Raw genomic sequence first — 25,554 nt, 5'->3', positions numbered from 1 at the left:
GACCCCGATACTGTGAGGCGGTGATTAGACATGTTCTACTTTATACCCCAGGAATATCTGGGGCCACGATAACTGCCCACTCAAATACGGCCCACGCATTATGATTCTCCCACTGCAGTTGAATCCCCTGCAGCGTGGAAGCAGTCATACGATTTATCTGTTGTCCGACATTGTACGCGCTATACACTGACTTGGCTCTCAAAACATACAGCAAATACATTCAAAGTAACATCTCATAATTCGGCATTAGCCAACCCACTTCATTACAACGTCAACTTGACAGCGATGCAATAGTAATCTGTTGATGAGTCAAGCGGCCAGTAGTATACTGCCCCCATGCCAGCACAACATATCAACTGATGCCTGCCGTCTCGGTATATGCCACTTTACACAATCTACTGGCAGTCCACTCGCATTGGAAGGTACCAATTCCGGGAATGCTCTCACTTTCTCGAGAAGCAACATATTTGATTAAGTATCTGATCCTAAGGTAAACGGCTTAATTTCAACTTCCATTCCGACTACCACCGTACTTCATTCTGCCTACCTCACCTTGCCAGGCCGAGTCGGGGATAAGCTCAATCATATCGCTCGCGGCAGCGGCCATAGCGCTAGTAACCAGAATTAGTAGGCGATCTAGCAGAGGACAAGAATGCTCACCTCATGGTGCTGCTTGCGGCATTCGTGGCAGCGGTTTCCGCGACGACATTCCCAATCATATTCGCAGCGTTCGCCACAGTAGTTTACCTGTTGAGGTAATGAAAGTTAGGCTTGCAGACGAAATTGTGGATTCTGGCTCATACATCGAGAGTGCCATCAGTAACCTTGGTGCTGCCAACATCATCAGTGCTGGACTCCGTTGCAGCCGTAAGGGCAAGACCCAGGAGGGCCATGGATGTGAGCAGGGTGAATCTCATGATTATGCTGATTGGTTTGTTAGCATACTTACAATATAGATCGAAGTTGTACATACATAATAGAGATCAACTATTGGGTCGACAATCTGATAGTGGGTCCTGTCGTGATCGAGCTCGAGAATGTTGCCTTCTGGGGACGGCTAGGTCTATTTAAGCTCTTCGTTAGACCTCAACTTCTACGAACCTTTCATTTAGTTTTGTTTCCTTCCATCGCATGATTACCACTGTACTACTTATTGTCAATGGAAACTTGTTGTCTCGGAGGATGTACTGGATCAATTCGATTCGGAGGGTATCCGAGACACCCCTCTGTGTCCCTTAAAGTCAAGCCTACTACTTCTGCTCATGCAACACGCCCTCCTCGGCGCAGGAACCACCGACGCCAAGATGGGAGAATGTTACAGTCTTCGGTTCAAGTATGGGGTTGTTACAGTCTCCCAGTCATCCTCCCCGCATTCAAGGCTTGTGCAACAAGCGGAGGATACGGCAGTCGACTTTGTGCACAACCTAAAGCCTTTACGCCTATATTTCAAGGCCACTGGGTTCCGACATATTGCAGGGCTAGGTTGTGCGAAGGAAGGTAAAACACCCACGTCGTGTTAATTCCCATATCCGCTCTGGATATATGTGATGAAAGAATGGGTTCCGTCAATTCAGGACAGCATCATCCATCGCAGGTGCCCTGAACAACTGCACATCTTCTGCATGTTACACAGGTTAGCTTATTGTTGACTCCGAAAGCTAATTCTGCTGCCAAGATGTAAGCTTATAATGAGCCAGGCTTGCTCTTATGGCTCGATACATTCGTACAGCTGACCTGATCCTCGGAGACGGCATCGAACATCATGCCATTGGCCTCTGGTGAATGACTTCCCCAATTCTTGGCAAACCATGTATGTGAGCTTGCAATCTCTGCTTCGATGTGGACTTGCACTCGTGGGACTCTACTGCCGTCCGAGCGGCATAGGTAAACTAACTTCCCTCCGTTCAGAGTGCAGTCTAGAGTTTCGGGGACGCCGAGATGATATCAAGATTCTGAAGGCCGCTTCTTGTGCGCCCAGCAAAGTCCACACTCAGGAACATGAGAACCAGGAGATGTAAACTGACTATCATGGAATTGAAAGGCTGACATGCGGGATTCTATAGCCTCTTTAATTTGATTTGATTATGCTCACTTAAAGCTCTGGAAGTCTTAGCGAATATGCCATGGTAGATATGCGCCATTCAGCCATGGATGAATAGTTGATCAAGCAAAAGCACGGGCCGAGCTAAACAGCTTCCTGACATTCAATTGTTCAGAGTGGAGCACCCTATCTATGATTGGATACGGCTAGGAAGGTTACCAGAGGCATGAAGCCACCCTGGACGTCTGCGGTAGTTCTCAGCCATATCCGGGGGTATGAAAGAATGGAAACCCTTGCCGCAAATGTCTAGCTAGGAAGCTTGTTGAAAGAGTGGGGTGCGCACTGGCTTGCCAGGATGGCAGGGTTAGACCATTCAGGAAGACGAAACTGCCTTAGTGGGCAGCTAATCACTAGATAGGTGGAGCCAACAGATAGGCGTGTCCGATATTCCTTTCCTTGACCCTTTCTTCCCACTTTCGCGTTCAATCCTCCACTCTCCATGTATTAAGTAATGTCTGCACTGATACATTGGAATACCCAGTACTGTGAATTGATACAACTGGAAGGGTCCTTGATAGCGAGGCCCCCCTAAACCCCGTGCATGATCTATTATGAAAATCTTGGTACATCTCAGACTTCCAAATGCGGGTCCCGATATACCCGAGCCCACAACTTCCCAGGGTTACATCGATCTACAGGACCCGTCAAAGTCGTGGGAAAAGTGCCCGCCCACTTGCTGAACCGGGACAAAGATCTGTGGCTATCTCCCTGGGTGGTGGGCTACCAGATGGATTGATCCGCGGGGAGTTTTGTTCAACTTTCGCGGAAATTCCGACCGCGAACGGTAATCGTCTTTCCTAATGACGTCTCTTGACGTTTACTAACTACAGGAAGTTATGGCCGTAAGGTAGTGATGTCGTCGTTCCATGGACAATGTGTCATGTGTTAAGGCTGATCTGAGGTGGCTCACGCATAAATTCTCAGAGGCCATATCTTCAGGCGCAAGTCTTCTGGAGAGCTGCAAAAAAAGAATCAGAGCATCGAAACTCTCCATTGACTACAAGCAATAATGACCGCTGTGACACTTCCTCAGCCACTTCCAGTGGTGCCGCCTGAGCCTTATTCCTCGACGAAGACGGCCATCACGAAAGTCCCTATTACACTCGACTGTACTTTACACGACCTGTACTCCTTGGACAATGACACTCCCGAAAACATTGTTCTCGCTTATGATCACCCTTGCAAATTCCCCCACGACCAACTCAATTCGTCTCCGTATCCGCGGTTTCTGTACGCTGCCAATTTCCCCGATATGAATGCAGAAGGGGAGATGCCGAACCTACAGAAGCGCGGTGTCGCCCAACGGTATTCCTTCGTGGCTGGTCGTACCCCTGTCCTGATGATTGACCTGAGTGGGAATGGGGGTGAAGAAGTTTCAAGCCTCTTGACAACGTCAAAGGACGAATTACGGCGTCTCTATGACCAATTGAGCCCGGAGCAACGGCCCAACGCGCAAATAGTCAGGAGTACGCACGATGTCCAACTGACCCCGGACTCGCGTGCAGTATTAATTGTGCCGCATGATCATATGTGCGCAATGTTGAATCAAGCACTAGAACCAGAGATGCTTTACGAGATCCTGTCTAAGCGTTGGCTGGCCGTGAGTGGTCTGCCAACACCAAAGTCCAAGGTTATCGATCCGCTACCGGTAAATTCCTGGATAGCAGGCCGAGACGCAGAAGTCAGACGGATGCTGCAAGCTGTTCAGCAGCAAAGCTTCCCCTTTGTGGTGAAAATATCTATTGCTACCTCGGGCTGTGGAACATTTGTTATCCGACGTGAATCGGATAGAGGCACTGCTATTAATGAGATACGGGGTCTCCTCGAAGATGGGCTCAAGAAATTCAATGAAGAGAATGAGCAACTGTACCCTGCAAGCTTCGTCATTCAGGAGCTAGTGCCAGGTGAGGCCCATGGGGTCACATTTTTCGTTACTAAAAAGGGCCGTGCGGTGTACCTGGCCACGTCTCAACAGCGTTTCACCCAGGAAGGGTTCTGGAATGGTGGGTGCGTGTCGTACCTCTTGCAACCCATGTTTCAAGATCGGTATAGATCTACGATAGAGGTTTTGGCCAAAGCGTTGCACAATAAAGGGTACTACGGGCCGGTGGGAGCCGATGTCATGACAGATGCAAATGGGGAGCATGTTATAGTCGATGTCAACCCACGCGTTACCGGATCTTACCATTTGGGGCTGCTTAAGACCCATTTCATGCAACGTGGCTTATGTGAAGCGGCAGTTCTCTCCCGCTTAGATATTCCTTGCACGCAGAATGCGTTCGAGGAACTCTTCGCGACGGATATTGCGCAAGGAAGGTTGATAATAAATGCATGGGTCACCGATTCTAAAAAGGAGAGCAGCCATGCCGTCCTGACGGTGGGAGCGGAGGACGCTGTCAAACTGGGTCGGTTGATTCGTGTTATCGAGACATTTGTCAAGACGGGAGAATATGCTGAAAGTGCCGAACTATGAGTAGATGATAGTTGTTCAATTTGGCGTTTATTGGTGTTTCTTGATAGAGGTAATATAGCATAATCACCAGCAGCATAGCCATCCTAGGCCCCTGCTTTCTTGATCATCGCTAAAATGCTTCTCATCGTAATATCCATCATCCTCAAAATCATTCGGATCATCCTTATACCGTCTCTGTTCTTTCTCAATACCCCTTATCCACTCTATTTCCAATTCAAAATCCCCTTCCTGTTCCCCGAAGAAACTATTACAACCTTGTCAGCACCAGACAAACGCCCCCAGCCCAACCAACCAATACAGAAAAAAAGACACTTACCTCCGAATCATAATCCCAAACTGCTTCACTCCCGCTAAAATCAACGGTCTCCCCATATGCACCTCCCTCCCACGATATGTCGGCCGAAATTCCTTCCACCCCAACTTTACTTTCGTCTGCCCCTTCTCAACCTTGAACTTTGCCTCCCAGACCAATCCGCTCCGCTGGCGCCCATCCGGTCGAGGGTCCTGCAGTTCATCCCTCAGATTCAAAGTGTACGTGTGTCCATCACTTTTAGGGATAGAGAGTTCCAGTCCAGCGTAGCTACTCAGATCCCATAAGTCGGTTGTACTGGCTGTGTGTTGCGAGGCGAAGCCTGCTCCGCCAAGTGTCTTGATGTCGAGATTGCCGTGGAAGGTGACGGTGTTGGTGTCGTCGTTGGTGGTGAGGTGAGATTGCGAAGAGCCACCGCGGACACGGTCATCAGAGGAGGTCCAATCGGTGGAGGACCAACGTCTTTGATTTGGTGGTTTGTTAGGTGGGAACGGACGTGATGGTTGTTTAGGTGGGTGGACTTACTGCGGTCCCCCGAAGAAGTAGGGGCCAGATGGACGTTTGGTACACATTTCTTGTGTATATGCGTTGCGTTCTGGTTGAGGTTGGTGGGGGAATATTGTGAATGTTTGGAATTTTGCGATAACATTGGAATTGTTGAGAATGGATAGAATGTGGATCGATCGATCGCCGCGGTCCGGACTCGATGACGTCGGTGCTTTGTATAGCTTCCGTTGCCGCACTTTATCGATCGGGTTTGGGTCGCGACGGGGCTAGACTTGCTTGAGTTCACTGTGTGAAGCTTGAATATTGAGTAGAATTGCATTGTTTCGTGAATGTGATACTTAGGGTTACTTTGATTGCTGTAGCTTCGGTTACTATTGTAGCTCAATGTGTCTCGTGTCATGATGAGCATGTCGTGACTAGTCTGCCCTACCTGCCACTGCCTTCAGGCTAGGTCTTATGATTCCTCGTGAACAAAGCTATCTACTGTATAGGGCCATTGCCATTGTCGTGGATCTTATCAATAGTCAGTAATGTAAAGGGTGAACAGCAGCCATTCTATAATCCAAGCCGCTGCCACGCAGTTACACAAGGAGGGATCTCTCATTGCAGGACATGATCCCCTCGGTTCAACCATGATAACGTCGCCCTGACGCAAGCTCGTAAAAGTAGAAGCCAGCTTGTGAAGAAGACAAAGAGGTTATAAGCTTATCCGCCGGAACACGAACCGACTGTCGCTCTCCCGACGGACGGACGCTTAATTTTGACGTCACCCACCCGCCATCGAATCTAGAGCTATATTAACAGTCAAGCCCTCGTTTCTTGGAAGTAACAATACATAGCACAGATATACTATATCGTATCAGCCTATTCACTATCTAGTCGGTCATATAACTTATTGACAATTCTACCGTTCTCAAAACACAATGGCCGCTGCTGGAGGTCTTACTGGCGGTCACCCGCCCTCTGTTCGGTATGTCTTTGCTCCCTTCATTTTCGAATGTATCATGCGTGGTTAATTGACCAAAGCAGCTCTCGCAACATTGCCATCTTCAGTGTGATCGGAATGATCGCTGGTGGTTGGATGTTCTTCCGCGCGCAGTCACCCAGCAAGGAAGAGAAGCTGTACTCGCAAAAGGACGTCCATACCATGGTTGGCGGGCAGACGGGCGAGAACAGAGTTGGTCGCGCACCGAGCCATCAGAAGAAGGATTGATTTAACGTGTGGAAAGGGTATGTCTGATCAAGGGGTGTATAATTATAAATTGAAGGGGCATGATGGAGGCGTCTGGTGTTATGACCTTCAATGTTTGCATATCAACTGTTATCTCAGTTTATCATGTACTATGATGATAATGTTATCAAGTCAATGCAATGGAATGGATGGATATCTGTCATGAAGAGTATGACTGCAGCTGTGTGCTTTTTCTGTCCTACCCATCGAGTCGCAGTGATGCCCAATCCTGCTCGCGATCGTGTCAGTGGTGGAAGAGGTATCCACATCTGAATGTTTCACAACAGTAGTGGTAACGGGGATGTGCCTGCCTCTGACTGATGACATCCACGAGCTCTTCACGCAGGCTATCTGGCTGTCACGATCATTTCTTATTTTCTTGCCTCAGGCTCCGAGATAAGCGTCTCTCATGATTCTCTGAGCTAACCTTCTCCGGTTAGACGGTGTACCGAATGCGATTAGTGCAGCATTAAATGCCGACAATCAGGCCAAATCGGGAAAAGCCGCGGTTTTCGCTGGCGATGATGGCTGGCTGACTTCTACGGATCATCGAGGGTATGCACATCGCCTATACGCTCCATCGTTGAAACCGATTGTTGTCACCATTTTATTATAAATAGAAGAGACGTATAATCAGTGAATATACTCAGGTTAATATTGCCCACTGGCAAACGCCAGATGATAACATCCGTCACTGACTCAACCCTTGGTTTGACCAAATTTATATATCACCCATACTCCTCCTAGTATGAGTAGGCTGTAGTAGGAGTTCGACATAATGACACTTCCTCTACTACATGATCAAAGCCACAGACGAGATAGTATATTCCGAAAGCATATGCATTCTCACTACACTAGTCGTTACCGGCATAAGGTATTACAAAGAGTGGCCTCTCGCCCCGACGCATCCGCCATGCATTGGTGGAACGAAACAAGTCCCAGCAATCCTTGACGGTCCATCCCCACAATTCCCAAAAAGTCTCGGTGATCTCCCAGCCAGCGGGATCCCAGGGGTCTTTCCACACGATCACGCCCGTTTCTCCTATCCCCGTCTGACGTCTATGACCCGTCCCAGGTACCTGAGAGCGGTAACCGCACATATCCCGACATAATTGGCCATCGTCCATCAGATTCTCCATTAAGATCAGGTTGTCGCGCATCCTAGGTATGGGGATTAGATCAAGCCAGGGATGATGGGGCACGGTTCGTTGAATCTCTGTGGGTTGCAATGTAGGTGGCAGGAGAGCCTCCCGACCGATTGTTGCTAGACATCGTGGTCCAATCAGGGCGAACATTGATAGTGCCTCGTCAGCCGCCATATCTTTGGCATTATAACCCAAAATCTCAACATTGGTGTACAATGCCCGCAAAATGTTTAACCGAGTTATTCCCAATCGCATATCGGCGTGTGGTGAGCCAGTTGCAAACTCAACATGCACCATAGCCTCTAGTTGCTGCAGGATACTGCGGGACTTCGCGGCAAGCGGACCAAAGATACGGAGTTCATCCAAACATTGAAAATCGAGTTGATAGGGCGTCGACCCCGTTGTAGACCACGCGTGAGGATAGTTCGGCTCAGATCTTTCGGGCAGCGCTTTAGTCAAGTGCTGGCGGCGCCCTATCTGAATCGTCAGCCAGCCCACTCGGCAGAGACTCGTTCGCCAACCTACTTCGGGCCCTCTGATTTAACCTGTTCTGCAACCTGCGCCTTTCCTTCGGATCAGTCACACCGATCCACACATCCTCGAGTCTAAGCTCAATTTGCTGCGGCGGTGATGTGGAGTCGCGGTGAGCAGCTGCATGTCCTCCTACTGCTTCCCGCATGGCTGATCCACGTAGAGATGCGACGTGCAAGATGAGTGGTAGCACTGCTCGAACTGACACTTAGAGAACGCTATGATGCTGTGTTGGAGGGGCAGACACTGGTTTGCAACGATGATTTTCGCTCTCCACCGTTATCGCCGATCTTATATCCGGCCCATGTCATCCACCGTCCCCACGGCTTGGCTCTATGCCTGCCGTTCTTATAGACGGCATCCTCCATGTTCATGTAGGCAGTGGAACATTGTGTAAGTGACGACAACATTGAAATATTCTGGCAATGACCAGACCGTCCTGCACACCAGATTGGTACCTGATGGGCATTATGATGGACCACATTTCAAGGCGCATATTCCGACATCGTACCGCTCGGCGGGCGGGTTGATTATTGCTTGACTCGGTTATTATATCAGAACTCCTTGCTTTTCTGCATTTGAGACAAACAAAGAGCCGATGGGTGTTGAACGGTCTTTCCCTTGCGGCACTCAAATTCAGACGGTACGCGAGGTCGGTGCAAGGGATGCAATACCCAAAAGAACAAAAAGTGAGACTGATGAGCATCATGGTTATAATGTAACCTCGGCTCGGACACCCCAAAAGTGGTATTGAACTTGCCCATCCTAGTTTGACTGTGGGAAAGAGTTTCTTTTTTCAATTGATTTTTGCGCAGCGCGATCGGCAAAGTCCTGGCAGCCGACTACTATTAGCGAGAAAGTATCTAGGAACATTTGGTTCCAAAATATAACCATCCAACTGGTTGTATATATGCAGCATTAGGTTGAAAAGGGCCAGCTGACCGGGACACCAGGGCGATCGGCGTTGACCGCAGCTGAAGGTTCTGCTATCGCTCGCTCGGACACCTTCTGGCGCAAAACAATCCAATCAGGAGCTAGATGTTTCTGCTTCCTTCCATGTATATGTGAGCCATGGGCATGGTTATTCTTTCCACAATGCTTGTCGTGTATTGGCCTTGTCTTGGGAGCATCCGCTGGAGTTCTCATCCCCATCTTTGTCTGGACTAAATCCTTTAAGGCTGGCGTCCGCGGCCAATGGCCAGACCTTCTCTCTTGGGATAGAACTCCGTACGTCTGGGCACAAGAATCCACACACTGACCGTGTTCGTCATTGCTGGGCTTCGTCCAGACCATGCCACTGTGGATGCAAGAGGAGTGTCTATCTACAAATGTGGTGTTAGAGTAGTTGTGGGGACCATGTAAACTCTAGTAAAAGAGACAAATATGACATCTTATCACCTGCCAGCTCCCTACATCTCAGTGTTGCCTTAGCTGCAATCTACTAACCAGGATGTCGGCTGATGGGAATGTAAGACCGGAATCGGGGTACTACCCCACCCCAACACACTAATTCGCATTTTTTTTCACTCTAATAGGGAGCAAATCAGCGTGAATTGATCACACGATTGCCACCCGCTGCAGGGAGTGACAAGGGCATGAGCGCGATGGCTCCCGGGAGAATACCTCTCGAAAAGCGGGGAATGGAGTAGCAATTAGCCCTGACCAGGATTCGGAGACTCGCGGCCAATAAGCTGAACTCCGATAAGTAGATAAACGTGCTAACAAGCTTGGAGAAGATGGTTGATCGACCATCGATTAGCTTCCATCCTTAGCTCCATCCTGGCCCCTCAGCGCTGTCCGCGATAAGGCCAGTCAACGCGGTGCTCCAGCACGCCATCCAACGCCAAAAGACAGAATCAACGTCGGTCCACCTTAATCAATGAATTTAGTATAGAAGACGCAAGAGTTGACCCCAATGGTGTTTGGTAGGGCTCGTCAACCCTGGACGATTGCTGCCTGCCACATGGCGACTCCTCTGTCTAAAACTTCGCGCGGGATTCCAGAACTGCGCCGAAATATGCACAATGGCCATCCGGTGTCGGGCGCTCCGATGCCACCATTGAAAGTGGATATGACTCGTGGACTGAGCGGCATGTTATCACAAACCTTCACGGTTGGTGACACTGCATCCGCTAGAGCTTCACGGTCGGTCTTGGCCTGCTGGGGTTAGGAGCAAGGGAACCAATCTGCTAAGCGTCTCCCCCGATAGGATGGTGTGCTTCACCTGCGGGTTGTTATCATTTACGGTGGGACTATCGCCAGACTGCAGCTACTCCTGCCACTTTTGTGGTACCTGCTCAATCGTTGTGACAGATAAGATGCAGGTATCCGCGGGGTCTATGGGCGCTCCTGGGTAATATTATTGACCTCGGTGCATATCCCTTACAAAGGCTTGCTCATTCGGTCGCTCCTGCGCCAAACGTTGTCCTCTTTGTTACTCAGGAGGCAGCAGGCATGGATTCGGTTCATCATCCAGAAAATGAGGCCAAAGATGCCATCGAGACTAAGCAAGCTGGTGTCACCGACGTGGACGCCGAGCTGCTCGAGGAGAATGATGATCTGAAAAGGCAGAACATTGTCGCCGAACAGAAGGAGCTTACTCCTCTCGAGGCCTTCAAGTGGAACGTTGAGGGGGACCAATCGCCCTGTGAGTATTGCTGGCCTGTTTGGCTGATATGGTTCGTTCACTGATAGCGGTTATTCAGTTCCAGAAGTCGCTGCGTGTGTGCCAAACACCGATGATCCTACCTTACCATGCAACAGTCAGTCAATTCCGTCCAGGCGAATGGAGGGGTGTACTGGCCAACATACTGATGTGGCACAGCATTCCGGGCATGGGTTCTGACCACGATATTTGTTATGGTCTTCGCGGCAGTCAATCAATTTTTCAGTCTGCGATATGTACGTGCGAACCTCCATTCGTACGTCGTGTCTGGAACTAACTGTTTAGCCATCCCTCACTGTCCAATATGTTGTCGCTCAGTTACTCGTCTACCCCATCGGACGAGGATGGGAGAGGCTGCCGCGATGGAGGATACCTCTTGGAAGATTGTCCTTTGACTTGAACCCGGGGCCGTTCAGCATCAAGGAGCATGCACTCATTACCATTGTAAGCGCAATTAAGTATACTATGGCGTTTGTACCCCAAAGTCTAATTGAACCAGTGTGTGAACATCAGTGCCTCAATTGCTTATGCCTCCGGCTCCCTCGTAGCCATCGTTATGCCACAATATTGGGGCAAGGACTACGGGGCGGGGTTCTCATTCCTATACCTCTTGACGTCGCAAATGATGGGGTAAGTGTTCCAATTGCACTTCCCACCAGCACACCTGCCTGACAATATAGGTTCGGCCTTGCTGGAATGTGCCGGCGTTGGCTCGTCTATCCTGCGGCCTTGATCTGGCCTCAATCTCTATCTTCCACGGTCTTGTTCCGTGCCCTGCATGAGCCCCAAAATACCGCACCCGCCAACGGTTGGAGACTGAGTCGGTATAGCTTCTTTGGGTACGCGACTCTGTTTGCCTTTGCCATCTACTGGTTCCCCGACTACATCTGGACAACTCTTAGCGCGTTTGCATTCGTCACTTGGATTGCACCGCACAACCAGAAGGTCAACACGATCTTTGGTGTAAGTCTTACATACAGTATGCTTCCATAGGCTTGCTGACTTGGGTAGATGAACTCGGGTCTGGGGCTGCTGCCGCTCAGTCTGGACTGGACGCAGATTAACTACGCCGGATACCCTCTTATGACCCCTTTCTACATTACCTGCAATGCCTTTGCCGTGGTAGTCTTTTTCTACCTCTTCCTCTCCCCAATCCTATACTACAAGGATGTCTGGTTTAGCGCATAGTGAGTGCCCAACCTTGGATACACATGGAGATGTCTGTTAACAGCATGCTCAGCCTGCCTTTGCTTTCTTCTTCCACCTTCGACAACACCGGAAGCGAATACAATGTGACCCGGGTCGTCGACTCTAACGGGGATTTCGTCCTCAGTAAATACAAAGAGTATTCGCCAATGTATCTTTCCATGTCGTACACGCTCACCTACGGCTTGTCCTTCGCGGCGGTGACAGCCATTGTGGTTCACACCTACCTTTACAACGGATCCGAGATCTGGGCCAAGTTCAAGAACGCTCGTCACGGTGGTGAAGACATCCATCGTCGCTTGATGCGTGCTTACCCTGAAGTCCCAGACTGGTGGTACGGCGCGTTGTTCGTTGTCATGGCGGGCCTGGGAATCCTCACCACGAAGTATTGGGAGACGGGTTTGCCGGTCTGGGGTTTCATCGTGGTATGCTGTGGAATGGGCGTGGTACTCATTGTCCCAGAAGGCATCCTCGAGGGGACAACAAACCAGCGTATCTTCCTCAATATTATCACAGAGCTGATCGCTGGTTACGCTTGGCCGGGCAAGCCCATCGCCAACATGATGGTCAAGTGTTACGGGTATAATGCCGTTAAGCATGGAATGGATTTTGCTCAGGACCTCAAAATGGGGCAGTACATGGTGAGTCTAACTGATCGATAGCAGGCTGCAAGTATTAACAGGTCTAGAAAATTCCTCCCCGTGTCCTGTTCTTCGGACAGATATATGCCAGCATCCTCGCCACAATGACGCAGACCGGAGGTAAGGGCATGATTATTAACCAAAGAACACAAGCTGATGATAGGTAGTGCTCCGGTGGATGATGGGAAATATTTCGGGGCTATGCGATACCGACAATGCCCAGCGATTTACCTGCGCTGGCGCCAAGGTAATGTATAACGCTAGTCTGATCTGGGGTACCATTGGACCACAGCGGATGTTTCAGTCCGGGCAAGTCTATCACTCGTTGATGTACTTCTTTCTCATCGGTGTATGTTTGAGCGGCTCCTCATATGTTGTATACTTGCTGATAGGTTTAGCCCGTGGTGACGGTGATTGTGTACCTGATCTACCGACGTTATCCGCAGAGTTGGGTCAAATATGTCAACGTGCCCATTTTCTTCAACGCTGCAGGAAACATTCCTCCTGCCAATACTAGTTCGTTTGCTCCTTCATACCATCCGAGTATACGAAGAAATGCTAACATGGCCCAGCACAATACTCGCTCTGGTTCATTTTCGGATTCCTGTTCAACTACCTCATTCGCAAACGTGCCTTGGCTTGGTGGAAGAAGTACAACTGTGAGTACTCCCCGTCCACCAGTGAGACGACATCAAGTGCTCAATACTAATTACTACTCAATAGACCTCTTCCAGGCAGCGATGGATACCGGTACGGCCATTGCCACCATTGTGATTTTCTTCGCCCTCGGGTACACGAACACCACCTTCAACTGGTGGGGTAATACAGTGGGATCGAACACCGACGATCAGAACTCCGTGCCATGGCTGACAGTGCCTGTCGGGGGCCATTTCGGCAAGGGGCCTGGTGAATTTTAATAGAATTTGGCCATCATGGGCACACTGTGGTGGGGTAGCATTGTGGATACACTGCCGACATAAATGTCATAGTGGAACATGGTTGCCCCGTGGATTTTAGTATAACATTGATATATATGATGTAGAACAATGAGATCAATAGTGAATATACAATAAGATGATATGGTATAAATCCAGGTGCCTACCGCCTGGAGCAAGGTTAAGGCGTAAGCAAACAAGATACTAGCGAGATCAGTGGAAGCGTGAGGAAGATGGTAGAGGAAAAGCACAATCAGAACATGGTATACTTATTCTCCGATAATCACACATCTACATTATGCATATTAAACAAAAATAGATAACCGCCGAGCAATCAGGAGCTGCCCTGATCCGACGGAACCGATTTCAGTGACGCTCTGACAACCACATGGATTGATGCAAATCATACCAGCCAATGAAGACTTATCGGTCAGCCGCATGCGTAAGGCAGTGACATCAAACGCCTCTAAACAAATTGACTAGTCCAGCCCACTTTCATCCCTTATCAACATGTCTTGTCTTTGTATACCAGAAAATTTTGTGTGCCCAACGCCTATCCTCGGATATCCTCGGTTGGTGTCGGGGTCAGCCACATTACCGAGCGGCTAGCCGTTGCACGAGCCACAACGCCGAGAGTATCCGCTGTCAAGTTTGGAGGGTATTATCCAGGGCAGACACCATGATTGGCTTCATGCCATCAGGAACGGAGTTGTGGCTGGTGGATCAGGGCCAGAAGGGAGTATCCGTAACGACGCGCGGAAAAAGATGGATCGGGGGGACAAGGCATTGTTGGTGTCTCGGGCTCGGGATGGGTATGGTGCCATGGCCAGAAGGTAATGGAACAGCTATGAAAACCCTGATAGTGGGTGTTTCTCCAGTATGGCAATGGGGCCCTAGTGAAGTGGATTCTTCTTTTTTTTTTCTCTTTCTTGCTGGCTAGTTTGTAGCATGGGGCTCTTTAGTCACTGATACTTATATCTGGTGGTTGCCGTGTCTCTTGCCCAGGATGATTGTGAGAAACGAGCACGGTGTTGTTTCACTTGGTCTGCAGAGTGCAGTGCTACCGGCAAGCCATGGAGCACGTTACCGAACACACCAAAGAAATCTCTCCGATTCATACCTCCGATAGTGAGGACTACTTCGATGATCATCCCGATGAACATCCCGATTCCCTTGAACTTGCTCGCATCAACACATACCGTCTACAACAACGTGCTACCGTAGGGTCCACGAGAGGCCCTGAGCCTCGCCAGGAATGGCTGCCCATGGGTGCTGGAAAAGAGTATCCGCCTTCGCTTCCTGATCCGGAGGAATATGTCGTCGAGTTTGATGGTGCAGATGATCCTCTTCATCCTTGGAACTGGTCTATCTTGCGGAGGTAGGTAGGACTTGGAGAAGGAATACGTCGTCTCGATATGAAGAAAACATTGCTCACCGCATCTAGGAGCGTTCTAGTCACCATCCTTTGCTATTGCACCTTCGCCACAGCCTTCACCAGTGCCGTTTTCTCTGCCGCCGTCAGTGCTGTAAGTGAGGAATACCACGTCGGTCGAGAAGTCAGCACCCTCGGAGTCACCTTGTACGTTCTCGGATTCGCTGCTGGACCGACTATCTGGGCCCCGGCCTCTGAACTCATTGGACGACGCTGGCCGTTGTCTATCGGGCTCTTCGGATGCGGTATCTTCACCATTGCCTCTGCCACCGGGAAAGACATTCAGACCATCATGATCAGTCGCTTCTTCGCTGGTCTTTTTGCTGCCAGTCCCGTCTCGCTTGTCCCCGCCGTCTTTGCCGATTTGTTCAGCGCAGCGCACCGTGGAGTCGTCATGTCGATCTTCTGCATGGCAGTATTTATCGGCCCGTTCGCTGCGCCATTTGTGGGCGGATTCATTGCCGCGAGTCCGTTGGGATGGCGCTGGACCATGTACATCTCGGCTATCATGGTCTTTCTTGCCTTCGTGCTGGTGTTCTTCTTCCTCGATGAGTCGTATGCACCTGTCATTCTGGTCCGCAAGGCTGCTGTTCTCCGTCGACAGACCCGTAACTGGGGCATCCATGCCAAACAGGACGAGGTGGAGGTTGACATCAAGGAGATGGTTCGGAATAACTTCACTCGTCCGTTGAGTATGCTTATCACTGAGCCGATCCTGCTTCTCATCTCGTTGTACATCTCTTTCGTATACGGCCTCATCTATGCCCTTCTCGGTGCCTACCCGGTCGTCTTCGATGACGTTTATGGGATGAGCGCGGGCGTGGGAGGACTCGCCTTTATCGGTCTTATCCTGGGAGAGCTGGTTGGAGGTGTCTTCATCCTCTGTCTGCAGGGATCCTATAAGCGCAAGCTGGCGGCAAATGGGGGCAAGCCTATTCCCGAATGGCGTCTTCCGGCTGCGATTGTCGGCGCCGTTGCGTTTGCCATTGGCATGTTCTGGTAGGTATCCTCCTTCTTAGTTACCATGCTGGACGGTGCTGACAATAAGCAGGTTCGGTTGGACCGGATACACGAATAAGATTCACTGGATGGCTCCGACAGCAGCTGGTATCCTGATCGGGTTCGGCATCCTGTGCATCTTCCTGCAGTGCTTCAACTATATCGTTGACTGCTATCCCACTTTGTAAGTAACTTCCTCCTGCCCACCATGACACCGTGCTAACGACAGTAGGGCTGCATCCACCATTGCGGCGAACACCATCCTCCGATCGGCTGTGGGCTGCGTCTTTCCGTTATTTTCACGCCAGATGATGGTCAACTTGGGCGTGCAGTGGGCGGGCACTCTATTGGGGTGTATTGCAGCCATCATGATTCCCATGCCTGTTGCATTCATGATATTTGGGCCGTGGATCCGTCAGCGGAGTAAGCTGGCTGCGTCGCCGGCTCGCGATATGGAGAAGACCTGTAATGCTTGATGTTGTTATGACTGAGAAAACTGTACATAGAATAGATTAATGATGTTATGTTTGCACCAGAAACTATCTCTTGTAGCTCGGGGACGTCCTTGAAGACCGGCACAGCTTTGGGGGAACAGGCTTCTCCCCGATCTACCCCTGCTCCGGTAGCCAGGTCGTCATGAGATTCATTCTTATCATCCTGTAGGGGTAAGGATGAGGCTATAGTGCGGTTCCTTGTCGTTCGCCAATACCAATTCAATATATAAAATAGGAGGTTAGTATACTAGAGTTCACGGTAATTGTCAGCTGCTCAAGACGGAAATATATATCTACTAACTGCCACTATTATATCGTGATAAACTAGAGCTAAATCAGCAAGCAATTCCAAACACCCCACTGTCTCCGCCACTTATTTGGGACTAGACTGGCCTACAAAGCAGAAATGTAGTAGTATTCGAGAATGCACGAGTTTGTCGTGAATGAGAACCCCCACCGAAGTGGTTGCTGAATTGAGATGGTCAGCGTGCATGGGACACGGCAGAGAAAGAGTGATGGGATCCACTCTGGCTTGCACAAGCTGATCCTGCTGGCCCCCAATCCATTGATTGCATGCGCTGGCCAACTTTAGCTCCTCCACTCACGATGATGATCCAAGTAGCCTGGATTGCTGATTGGGAGGAGCAAAGAACACCTAAATTGCGCCTCAACACAAGCCCCCCGCTAGTTAAGATAACAGAGAGTCAAAATGTCGATTTTAGACCACTTCCCCCACTTGAATGAGGAGCTTGATTTTTCTGTTTCTGTGTCACTCTGCTCCTGTATCGCGAGCGAACTCATTCATCGATTTTCTTCATCATAGCCTGGAATAGAAGGATCATTGCAACCATGCCGCCATTCGAGAAGCTCAGGAAAATGCACAGCCCTTTCCCAGGCTCCTTTCGCAGTAGGCTCACTCCCCCGTCTATACCACACACAGCGACGTCGGCCTGGGTTCTGCGGTTGCTACAAAAGACAGCGACTGACTAACAATTCCTGCAGGTGAATGTAACAAAGCCGCCCAGATTCTAGATGCCTTTACGAACCCATTGAACCCAGACGGCCGCGATAGTCTCATTCCCCCGAAGATCCTCGGAGCTGCCAAGGCAAGTGGCATTACAACGGTCGCAAATAATCCCCACGCCATTGACTGACCGGTCGAGCGCAGGGCTTTGCAATATTCTCTGTATCAAAACTGGGCATCGTTGGATCGGTACGAATGGGCTCGGGCATCTTAATCGCCCGCCTCGAGGAGGGCGACTGGTCTGCGCCTTCGGCCATTCTGACAGCGGGAGTTGGAGTAGGGTCCCAGGTGGGCTTGGAGGTGACCAACTTTGTCTTCGTCCTCAACACAACCAGCGCTGTTCGCACATTCGCCCAGCTGGGGAGTTTGTCCCTGGGCAAGACTGCCTCGTTTGCCATGGGTCCATCGGGTAGATTTGGAGAGGTCAACGGGGTGGTCAGCGCCGGTGGAATGGCGGGCATTTTCGTCTACGGTCATAATCAGGGTTTCTTTGGTGGCTTCAGCACCGAAGGGAGCATGATCTTCGAACGCCGCGGCGCAAACCAGAAGCTATACGGAAAGAAGATCAAGGCGCGCGATTTGATCGAGGGCCAATTCCCACCTCCAGATGAGGCGGACGAGTTGATGCGCGTGTTGCGCTCCGATCTCTTTGCTCCTCGACCAGAATTGTACGCGACCTCCTCAGCGTCCACCAAAGGCTCCATCTCGTCCGGACGGCCGTCACAGTCGTCTGCAGGAACGGAAATTCAGAAGATGCCCATCGAGATGCCCGCCGATGAGATCGTCCAGTTACCCGCCGAACTGCCCGCTGAATTCATCGCCGAGCTTCCAGCAGAGGTGGTGCCGGATATCTACTACGACAAATCGGTTGGCTCCTCGGAGACGCTGCTGCCCGAGTTGCCCTCAGAGACAGCCTCGCTGCGGCCTGCGAAGAGTTGATTGCATCAAGGAGAGGAACAGTACTTATAACAAGGGAACATCACTCAGATGTTGAACTCTTGAGAGGCAACTCGCTCCCAGCACGGTCGGGGCTGCAGAAATAACAGTGAATAGCCTTGGCTGGCCACGATCGGACCTCTCATCACAGGAGCATGCACGATGCACACTGAAGTACTATCCCGGAAAGGAATCTCAACCTCGCACCTAATGGTTGCTGTTGGATCGTCCCAAGTAACTAGCCACATCCTCTTAAGGCAAGCAAGAGAGGGTGATGGCGCGCATGGGGAGGATTAGGGAGCAAGAAAGTGACACGCGGCGAGTAAGCTGGAACAGCGACTCCTACAGTATTATCCTAGCTTGATATATAGCAGTGAAAGTAATCATATACAGTGTGATGGTGGGTGCGGGACAGACAAAGAGTGGTCAGTAATCGACTCTGGTTGTGTTAAAATCAGAAGTCGGTGAAGATCACAAGACGCGACCGTGGGTTTCATTCTCCTTCTGTTAGTGTCTCGGACCGCGCCCCGATTCCTCCTTTCTCCCAACTCAACCCAATCAATCTCCAAACATTATACTTTTTGTTCCGCCAGATTCATTCTTAAAAACCCCTCTCAGGGATGGCGATGTCGCAAGATGGATGATAGTGGCACATATCCCCGTAGCTGCATCCCCTGCAACCGCCGGAAGGTCCGATGCGACCGGAGGTTTCCCTGCGGTCGATGTGTCAAGGGCAGCGAACAATGTGTCTTTCCTGGTCCTAAACGAGCACCGCGACAGCTGAAACGCCCCCCAATCGCCGAGGTGCTGGCCCAGCTGCGACACCTGGAGCAAGAGGTCCAGCTCCTGCGCGCCCAAGCTCAGCAACCTGCGGAGGCTGGATCGGCTTCTAGCTCGTCTCCACTCGGCCATTCGCAGGAGGAGGCCACTAGACCACTGGAACCAGGCCAGCGGGAAGGCAGGCTGGTTGTCAAGGAAGGTAAAAGTCGTTATGTGGGGGATGCACCCTCGGCCGTGCTGGGGGACAAGGTGAGATTTCCCTTCCTCGTATAATCCTGTTCTACTCCCCACAAGAGCCCTGACGGGTGTGTTCGTGACCACTATAGATCCGAGAACTACAGGACATCTGTGATGCATCATCCTCCGAGGATGAACTGGAGACCCCGCAGGCATCCGGCTTGCACTTCGCCAGTAGCCTTGGGGGCAACTGGCAGGATCACAGTTTACGAGACACCTACCTGCAGCCGGACCAGTTCCAGCGCTTATGGCAAGTCTACAAAAACAATGTAGCCCCGCTACTTGCCGTTCTACACGTACCGTCTGTGGAGATCATGGTTCGTGAAGAGTCCGAGAACATCAATCCGGACCCTTCTCGCGAAGCACTCATTCTGGCTGTGTGCTTTGCTGCCATCGTATCCATACCCCCAGGTCAGTGCTTGGACTTGGTGGGTCTCGATTGCGAGAAGGCTATTCAGAGCTACCAGCTCGCCGTTGACCAGGCTTTGGTAAGAGCCAACTTCATCAAATCTCAGAACATCAGTGTTCTGCAAGCTGCAGTGATCTTCTTGCTCTGCCTTCGCTGGAGGGGGGATGCCAGACTCGTCTGGGCGGCGTCTGCCGTCGTGGTTCGTGTGGCTCAGGGACAGGGTGTCCATCGCGACGGTCAAAGCCTCGGACTCAGCCCGTTCGACTCGGAAATGCGGCGTCGCTTATGGTGGCACATTTGTGTCCTGGATATGGTGTGCTCCGAGGATCAAGGAACTGACACCCAGATCCAGCCAGGCATGTTTGACACTCGTCTCCCCCATAATATTGACGGGGAAGATCTGGCTCCTTCCATGACTGAGCTGCCACCAGAAAAAACTGGCACCACTGATATCACCCTCCTCATTATTCAGTGCGAACTAATCTCGGAACTCAACTGGCCAAATCGACGTAATGGTGCAAAGGATCCAGAATCCTCGGCCGATCAGGAACCGCTAGTTACCACTGTAGCGAACCGTCTGGAAAATCGGTATTTGCAACACTTGGACATCAATATCCCAGTTCAATGGGTTTACGCCATGATCATTCGGTTGACCCTGTCGAAGCTGTGGCTGTACGCTCATTACAACAAAATCCCCAGCCATGGGTCTGAATCCGAATGCTCGCAAGCCGCCTGCGATGATGCCTTTCGGGCGGCCGTCGAAACCATCAAATTCACCATTCTGCTGCATACAAACGAGAGTACTTCACACTGGGCGTGGTTGTGCAAGACGTATAAGCAATGGCACACGGTCGCATTCATTCTCGCCCAGCTGTGCAACCGCCCGATCACGGCCGAGACCGATCATGCCTGGCAGGTGGTGACGGAGATCCAACGGCAATGGGAGCAGGATGGCTCGCCTCAGAGTGTCATGCTCCGGAAGCCGCTCAAGCGGTTGATGCAACGGACAGCTTCAACTAGGGCAGCCAAAATGGGTGTATCGCCAGGCTCCTCTCTGGGCACGGAGGTTAAGGATGGTGATAGTATGGGTTCGGAGTTGATGTCCTTACATACCAACCCTGCTCCAGGCATGGATGTCTCCCCGATTCCCCTGGATCAAGGTTCTATTCCCTTAGATGTCTATTCGCTAGGGATGGCTGGTTTTGGTGTCTCGGGCATGGAGTGGCTGTGGGAGCCATTGCTGTAACGGTCGGGCTCCCAACCCCTTTGAAGGACGTATGTGGACGGCATAAAACAAATGTGAAAAATTCGACATATAATATCAATATAATTATATGTAACGTGTATGTGAAATCGGGTTGTGGAGAAAGCGATCATGGAACATGGCCATCATGTACTCTTAGATGTGTCACGGTCGGGGTGGCGATCCCCCTCGGCATTGATCTCAAACCCGACCCTCGTCCACTTTTAGTCAGGCTTCAATGTCTCTCTTACTAACCTCGGTCCCATATGAAGCCGATATGCGAGGGGTATTTTGTCATTCATCTCTCTGACATTGACGCCGAAAGGGGTATGGAAGAGACCTCAATCTTGGTCAGCTGCAGTGGGTGGCCAAGGGACATATAATGGAGGCTTGCCCCGGGTCAATCCCATGCAGCAGAAGTCATCCATTGGCAATTACTCCACCAGACTGAAAGCAATACGAACTCAAGGAACCGAACAATTCATCTATCTCTCACAGCAAAATGTCCAAGATCATTACTGTCTTCGGTGCCACTGGCCAACAGGGCGGGTCCGTCATCCGCACGATCCTCAGCGACCCCGAACTTTCCAAGGAATTCAAGATCCGCGGTATCACCCGCGATGCTAGCAAACCAGAAGCCCAGGCATTGGCCAAGCAGGGAGTCGAAATCCGAAATGTAAGGCTTGACGGCCCATAATCCTACCGGAAACCCACTCTAACAGTCTACATAGGCGGACATGAACTCTAAAGACTCTATCCGGAACGCCCTCAAGGGCAGTCACTCCGTCTTCCTAGTGACCACTCCCGCCTGGGGTATTGCTGGATCTGATGCAGAATTGGTCCACGGCAAGAACGTTGCCGACGTGGCTAAAGAGTTGAACGTCCAGCATCTCATTTTCTCTTCTCTGCTCAACGTGACAGAGACCACAGCCGGACGTCTCAAGAATGTCCATCACTTCGATCACAAAGCCCAGGTCGAGCAGTATATTCGCTCGCTGGGAGTTCCGGCTACCTTTGTCTTGCCGGGGTATTTCATGACCAATTACTCTGTTGTTGGTCTGCTGCGGAAGGGCGAGAACGGGGTATGGACTCTTGCTTATCCTGTTGGAAAGGAGGCTAAGTTTCCATTGATTGATATCGCGGGTGATATGGGTATGTGATCTTTAAGCCATTTGCTCTAGCATGAGTGCCTTGACTGACAAGTTATGTAGGTAAATATGTCGCCGCCTCTTTGAAGAACCGGTCAGAGACACTCGGCACTCAGATCCTCGTGGCGGAGGATTACTACACTCCTACTCGCATTCTCGAAGAGTTCGAAGAGGTGACCGGACAGAAGTCCCAATTTGTGCAGGTCGATCCCGAAACGTACAAGTCATTCATGCCGGGTCCGATGGGCCAGGAAATGCTGGAGAACCACCTCTTCATTGGAAACCCTGGTTACTTCAATGGTCGGAGTCTCAACGAGAGTAAGGCTTTAGTGGCTAAGGCGGGGTATAAGCCCACCAGCTGGAAGGAATTCTTGCAGCAGAACAAGGCTTCGTTTGCCTAGTCTACCTGCGTTCTCTAGTCGGAGCTCAGTGGTGTAGTCGTCAAATCACCTAGGATGGGATTAGCTAGGATCTTGTGTAATCATATTATCGTGATATGATAATCGAATGGTTTTGGGATGGCCTAAATCATTTTTCTTATTTGTTTGAGCGACAAATCACTCGTAATCTTGGCGGCTGGTGGCGTAGTTAGGATACTTGACGCCGGTGCCGGATGTTACCTAATTTGATAGCTACAGTTAGAGGACTGCGCCTGCATCTTTATCGGAGAGGATCTTCTAGACCTCAACGTCAGCAGCTTCCTGGTCTGCTTGGCGAATAACGGCGTGCATCAGAGCAATTGAGCGGGGCGGGCTATACAGAGCACGCCTTCACATCCCGCCTTGATGCCATGCCTGCAGGTCGCCGATAAGACCTCACCGAACGCGCTTTCCTCCCACGACCTTAATGTCGCTGGAACTATATACCGGTCGTGGGCTCTAATCCGAATTCCACGGCTTTATGATTTCTCATTTTCAGTGAAAGTTCGCTAGGATGGATACGCCCGACGATAATAATAAAGGCCCTATCGATAGGGTCTCATCTGTAAACGAGCAGCTATCGGATGAGATACGGCCGGAGGATGAGAGGGCACTGGTATTATTTCCAGTCCACAACATCGGAAATGTGTGCATCGACTGACCGATCCTAGGTATGGCGACTCGACTGCTTCTTCCTCGTCGTGGGGTTTCTGGGATATGCATTCAAATACCTGGACCAAACGAACATTGTTAGTACCCGCATGTATCACATAAACAATGTGTACTTATCATCGGCAGAGCAATGCCTATGTTTCCGGTATGGAGACAGATCTCGAACTCTATGGTAACGAGTACAATTATTTCACGACCTTCTTCAAGTATGTCATCACCTCTGACTACTGGCAATTCTGACTCCATCAGTATCGGATACATGATTATGCTCTACCCATCATGCATCATTATCTCCCACGTCGGGCCAGCTATATGGCTGCCAGCATGCGAAGTAACTTTTCTTCAGATAGAGTATTCATATAGCTAACCAACGAAATAGGTTCTATGGGGTATACTCACCTGTTGCTTATCCACTGTCACGTCTGCTAAACAGGTATTTACCCCGAGTGTTTTGACAGGCATCGGCACAACTAATCGATTAGGTGTATGGCTTGCGTTTTCTCATTGGCTTCTTTGAGGGTGCGACGTGGCCTGGCTACTTTACCATTATCAGGTAAGTCGCTCAATCTTCTAGATAACCAAGTAGTCAGACTACTAACAAGCAAAGTCAATGGTATCTCCCGCACGAGATGGCCTTGCGTATGAGTTTGTATAACATGGCTCAGCCAGTTGGGGCAATGCTCTCGGGTGCCATGCAGGGCGCAATGTCAACCAATCTGGAAGGTGTCATGGGGCGAAGTGGTTGGAGATGGGCATTTATCATAAATGTATGTTCAACCTGATTGTATACTCGAGGGAATGAAGCTGATTAGTTTACGTCCTAAATAGGGGGTTTGCACCATATTCATTGCATTGTTGGCATTTGTCATCCTACCTGGCTTTGTGAGAAACCCCAGCTCTTCGGGTGGGATGCCCTGCTAAGTGACTATAGCCCGAAAGGCAAAATCCATTGTCCAAGATCTATCTCGGGCCACAGCATATTAGTAAGTGAAGATTATAGGAGATGTGGAGAAACTGGCTAAACTCATACAGATACTGCCATTGCACGTACACGCCGCGTGGGCCGGAAACCGCAGATCGGCATCCAGGTTAAAAGCTTTCTGCGCTGCTTCAAATTCTGGCATTTATGGTTGTTCGCCAGTATGGCTCCATCTCACCCTGCTGTAGCACGTATAACTGATCTTGACACAGTCGCGTGGGCAATCGGCACCGGCACAACGCCGACGAGCTACTTCAACCTCTGGCTCAAGTCGTTGAAAAACCCTGATGGATCCGCCAAGTAGTATGTATTTCTTACCATTCTATGCATCCAAGTCTGATGTAATTTAGCTCCGTGGCCATGCTCGACTACCTTCCGATCGCTGGTCAAGCAACCCAACTTGTCGCTGAAATCCTTTTCAGTGGGTTCAGTGACTATTTTGGAGTCAGACTGCCATTCCTCCTCTTGCATTCGGTATGTCGCACCTGAGTAAGCACTACTCCGTACTGACCAAGTATAGGTGATCAACATAGTATCACTCATTATCCTGACGATCCAACCGAGCAATGAGCACACCTATATGGCTGGGTGGTATATGGACTATATTGGAGCGTAAGCCTCACCTATCCGACAGGTAATGATATCTAGCTGATATCTATTGTTTAGGGTCTCGACAATGCTGTTGTGTGCGTGGGCAGCTGCCCATTTGGAGACGGAGCCCGAAGTTCGCACCGTTTTGTTCGCCACCGGAACCCTCTTCGCGTATTTGCTAAGTGCCTTCCTTCCCATAGCTGCATATCCAGCATCGGAAGCTCCTCACTGGCGTATTGGAGCAAAACTGTACCTCGGTCTTTCATGCTTGGCAGCGGTGTTGTTCGTTTGCATCCATTTTGCCTTTAAGTGGGAGGAGCGGAGAAAAGCTAAAACCCGCCAAGTTGACGATTGGAATGTGACTGCAGACGAACATGAAGTCAGTGAAGGGAGGGTCTAGGGGTAGAATGGAGATTCTGACGAGCTGAGTAAGCCAGCTCGTGATC

The 25,554-nt window shown here is 50.5% G+C and overlaps 12 protein-coding genes across 12 annotated transcripts; 9 read left to right on the top strand and 3 right to left on the bottom strand.

Moving 5' to 3' along the window:
• Window positions 1–578: 578 nt before the first annotated feature.
• On the bottom strand, window positions 579–917 carry BO79DRAFT_251865 (uncharacterized protein; the record flags this gene model as incomplete). The annotated part of the gene is made up of 3 exons (XM_025685885.1): window positions 579–611; window positions 661–747; window positions 804–917. The coding sequence occupies 3 exons, from the start codon at window positions 915–917 to the stop codon at window positions 579–581; spliced, it is 234 nt and encodes a 77-aa protein (XP_025542624.1).
• A 345-nt stretch (window positions 918–1,262) lies between these two features.
• On the top strand, window positions 1,263–2,018 carry BO79DRAFT_251864 (uncharacterized protein; the record flags this gene model as incomplete). Its single annotated transcript, XM_025685884.1, has 2 exons — window positions 1,263–1,497; window positions 1,909–2,018. 2 exons carry the CDS (start codon window positions 1,263–1,265, stop codon window positions 2,016–2,018), a joined length of 345 nt encoding a protein of 114 aa, XP_025542623.1.
• Window positions 2,019–3,110: 1,092 nt separating this feature from the next.
• BO79DRAFT_214746 (putative solid-state culture specific protein) lies at window positions 3,111–4,574 on the top strand (the record flags this gene model as incomplete). The annotated part of the gene is made up of 1 exon (XM_025683243.1): window positions 3,111–4,574. The coding sequence occupies one exon, from the start codon at window positions 3,111–3,113 to the stop codon at window positions 4,572–4,574; it is 1,464 nt and encodes a 487-aa protein (XP_025542622.1).
• A 22-nt stretch (window positions 4,575–4,596) lies between these two features.
• BO79DRAFT_207570 (CIA30 family protein) lies at window positions 4,597–5,524 on the bottom strand. Its single transcript, XM_025682200.1, has 3 exons — window positions 5,410–5,524; window positions 4,891–5,346; window positions 4,597–4,818 (listed from the first exon to the last, which is right to left on the bottom strand). Exons 1-3 carry the CDS (start codon window positions 5,454–5,456, stop codon window positions 4,638–4,640), a joined length of 684 nt encoding a protein of 227 aa, XP_025542621.1. The 5' UTR covers window positions 5,457–5,524; the 3' UTR covers window positions 4,597–4,637.
• A 733-nt stretch (window positions 5,525–6,257) lies between these two features.
• BO79DRAFT_207569 (uncharacterized protein) lies at window positions 6,258–6,624 on the top strand. Its single transcript, XM_025682199.1, has 2 exons — window positions 6,258–6,361; window positions 6,421–6,624. Exons 1-2 carry the CDS (start codon window positions 6,315–6,317, stop codon window positions 6,602–6,604), a joined length of 231 nt encoding a protein of 76 aa, XP_025542620.1. The 5' UTR covers window positions 6,258–6,314; the 3' UTR covers window positions 6,605–6,624.
• Window positions 6,625–7,476: 852 nt separating this feature from the next.
• Window positions 7,477–8,446, bottom strand: BO79DRAFT_278352 (uncharacterized protein; the record flags this gene model as incomplete). The annotated part of the gene is made up of 2 exons (XM_025687898.1): window positions 7,477–8,240; window positions 8,266–8,446. The coding sequence occupies 2 exons, from the start codon at window positions 8,444–8,446 to the stop codon at window positions 7,477–7,479; spliced, it is 945 nt and encodes a 314-aa protein (XP_025542619.1).
• Window positions 8,447–10,752: 2,306 nt separating this feature from the next.
• BO79DRAFT_235771 (oligopeptide transporter) lies at window positions 10,753–13,727 on the top strand (the record flags this gene model as incomplete). Its single annotated transcript, XM_025684515.1, has 13 exons — window positions 10,753–10,945; window positions 11,004–11,060; window positions 11,123–11,199; window positions 11,249–11,407; window positions 11,463–11,593; window positions 11,644–11,926; window positions 11,975–12,150; window positions 12,204–12,810; window positions 12,858–12,930; window positions 12,978–13,159; window positions 13,209–13,326; window positions 13,383–13,469; window positions 13,534–13,727. The coding sequence occupies 13 exons, from the start codon at window positions 10,753–10,755 to the stop codon at window positions 13,725–13,727; spliced, it is 2,337 nt and encodes a 778-aa protein (XP_025542618.1).
• Window positions 13,728–14,687: 960 nt separating this feature from the next.
• BO79DRAFT_189544 (MFS transporter) lies at window positions 14,688–16,652 on the top strand (the record flags this gene model as incomplete). Its single annotated transcript, XM_025680669.1, has 4 exons — window positions 14,688–15,123; window positions 15,190–16,176; window positions 16,229–16,360; window positions 16,409–16,652. Exons 1-4 carry the CDS (start codon window positions 14,819–14,821, stop codon window positions 16,650–16,652), a joined length of 1,668 nt encoding a protein of 555 aa, XP_025542617.1. The 5' UTR covers window positions 14,688–14,818.
• An 867-nt stretch (window positions 16,653–17,519) lies between these two features.
• On the top strand, window positions 17,520–19,105 carry BO79DRAFT_243465 (DUF500-domain-containing protein; the record flags this gene model as incomplete). Its single annotated transcript, XM_025685290.1, has 3 exons — window positions 17,520–17,577; window positions 17,673–17,794; window positions 17,839–19,105. 3 exons carry the CDS (start codon window positions 17,520–17,522, stop codon window positions 18,631–18,633), a joined length of 975 nt encoding a protein of 324 aa, XP_025542616.1. The 3' UTR covers window positions 18,634–19,105.
• Window positions 19,106–19,266: 161 nt separating this feature from the next.
• Window positions 19,267–21,341, top strand: BO79DRAFT_189538 (C6 transcription factor; the record flags this gene model as incomplete). Its single annotated transcript, XM_025680668.1, has 2 exons — window positions 19,267–19,659; window positions 19,752–21,341. 2 exons carry the CDS (start codon window positions 19,267–19,269, stop codon window positions 21,300–21,302), a joined length of 1,944 nt encoding a protein of 647 aa, XP_025542615.1. The 3' UTR covers window positions 21,303–21,341.
• A 460-nt stretch (window positions 21,342–21,801) lies between these two features.
• Window positions 21,802–22,848, top strand: BO79DRAFT_285445 (NmrA/HSCARG family protein; the record flags this gene model as incomplete). The annotated part of the gene is made up of 3 exons (XM_025688356.1): window positions 21,802–21,975; window positions 22,031–22,451; window positions 22,511–22,848. The coding sequence occupies 3 exons, from the start codon at window positions 21,802–21,804 to the stop codon at window positions 22,846–22,848; spliced, it is 933 nt and encodes a 310-aa protein (XP_025542614.1).
• Window positions 22,849–23,148: 300 nt separating this feature from the next.
• BO79DRAFT_278325 (MFS general substrate transporter) lies at window positions 23,149–25,508 on the top strand (the record flags this gene model as incomplete). Its single annotated transcript, XM_025687897.1, has 14 exons — window positions 23,149–23,482; window positions 23,538–23,615; window positions 23,665–23,744; window positions 23,788–23,869; window positions 23,918–23,971; window positions 24,021–24,091; window positions 24,146–24,305; window positions 24,367–24,420; window positions 24,470–24,521; window positions 24,571–24,678; window positions 24,730–24,820; window positions 24,868–24,991; window positions 25,038–25,129; window positions 25,184–25,508. The coding sequence occupies exons 1-14, from the start codon at window positions 23,381–23,383 to the stop codon at window positions 25,506–25,508; spliced, it is 1,473 nt and encodes a 490-aa protein (XP_025542613.1). The 5' UTR covers window positions 23,149–23,380.
• Window positions 25,509–25,554: the final 46 nt, after the last annotated feature.

This window comes from Aspergillus costaricaensis, assembly GCF_003184835.1.
Source record: "Aspergillus costaricaensis CBS 115574 unplaced genomic scaffold BO79scaffold_6, whole genome shotgun sequence".
Taxonomy (NCBI): domain Eukaryota; kingdom Fungi; phylum Ascomycota; class Eurotiomycetes; order Eurotiales; family Aspergillaceae; genus Aspergillus; species Aspergillus costaricensis.
The sequence above is the reverse complement of the archived record's forward strand: the minus strand, read 5'-3'. Positions and strand labels throughout refer to the sequence as shown.

Excerpts from the sequence above, each read along its gene's own strand:
- BO79DRAFT_207569 (XM_025682199.1), top strand. The coding sequence starts at position 6,315 with ATGGCCGCTGCTGGAGGTCTTACTGGCGGTCACCCGCCCTCTGTTCG. Across the intron at positions 6,362-6,420 it reads GGTCACCCGCCCTCTGTTCG|CTCTCGCAACATTGCCATCT; the intron begins GTATGTCTTTGC and ends TGACCAAAGCAG.
- BO79DRAFT_207570 (XM_025682200.1), bottom strand. The coding sequence starts at position 5,456 with ATGTGTACCAAACGTCCATCTGGCCCCTACTTCTTCGGGGGACCGCA. Across the intron at positions 5,347-5,409 it reads TACTTCTTCGGGGGACCGCA|ACGTTGGTCCTCCACCGATT; the intron begins GTAAGTCCACCC and ends ACCAAATCAAAG. Across the intron at positions 4,819-4,890 it reads TTTGGGATTATGATTCGGAG|TTTCTTCGGGGAACAGGAAG; the intron begins GTAAGTGTCTTT and ends AGGTTGTAATAG.